General features: G+C 42.5%; 1 protein-coding gene across 1 annotated transcript in view; it reads left to right on the top strand.

Moving 5' to 3' along the window:
- Positions 1–101, top strand: part of EMH_0095450 (uncharacterized protein) — a gene marked incomplete at both ends in the record, with an annotated part of 536 nt that extends 435 nt beyond the window's left edge. The window contains one exon of the mRNA XM_013502230.1: positions 3–101. Within this exon, the coding sequence (XP_013357684.1) occupies positions 3–101 (99 nt within the window). The remainder of the gene's footprint in view (positions 1–2) is intronic.
- Positions 102–534: the final 433 nt, after the last annotated feature.

The raw sequence follows: 534 nt of genomic DNA, 5'->3' as shown, positions 1-534 counted from the left end.
AGCAGCAGCAACAGCAGCAGCAGCAACAGCAGCAGCAGCAACAGCAGCAGCAGCAACAGCAGCAGCAAATCCTGTACAACACCACTCAGTATAGTATCTGAGCCATTTTTTCACTCTGATAGTTATTCTGCTGAGCCAGCAGCAGCAGCAGCAGCAGCAACAGCAGCAGCAGCAGGAGCAGCAGCAGCAGCAGCAGCAGCAGCGGGTGCAGCAGCAGCAGCAGCAGCAGCAGCAGCAGCAGCAGCAGCAGATATAGATATATCTAATCCTAGTTGTTTCTCCTCCGGGTGTACACGCACCCGCTGCATGCGCAAACTGCCTGCTGTATGCATGCATGCATGCATGCTGTCTCCTTCTCTTCTTTCTTTTTCTTCTTTTTCTTCTTTTTCTTCTTTCTCTGCTTCTCCTTCTCTATTTAAATTAAATACAGATAAACATTATACGCAACACAAACAAACACATAACAGGTAAATATTTATTTTTATATTTATATATTTATATATTTATATATATATATATATATATATATATATA

This window comes from Eimeria mitis, genomic scaffold, assembly GCF_000499745.2.
Source record: "Eimeria mitis Houghton genomic scaffold, Emh_scaff8631, whole genome shotgun sequence".
Lineage (NCBI taxonomy): Eukaryota > Apicomplexa > Conoidasida > Eucoccidiorida > Eimeriidae > Eimeria > Eimeria mitis.
Note: the sequence above shows the minus strand (reverse complement) of the source record. Positions and strands in the feature narration are given on the sequence as shown.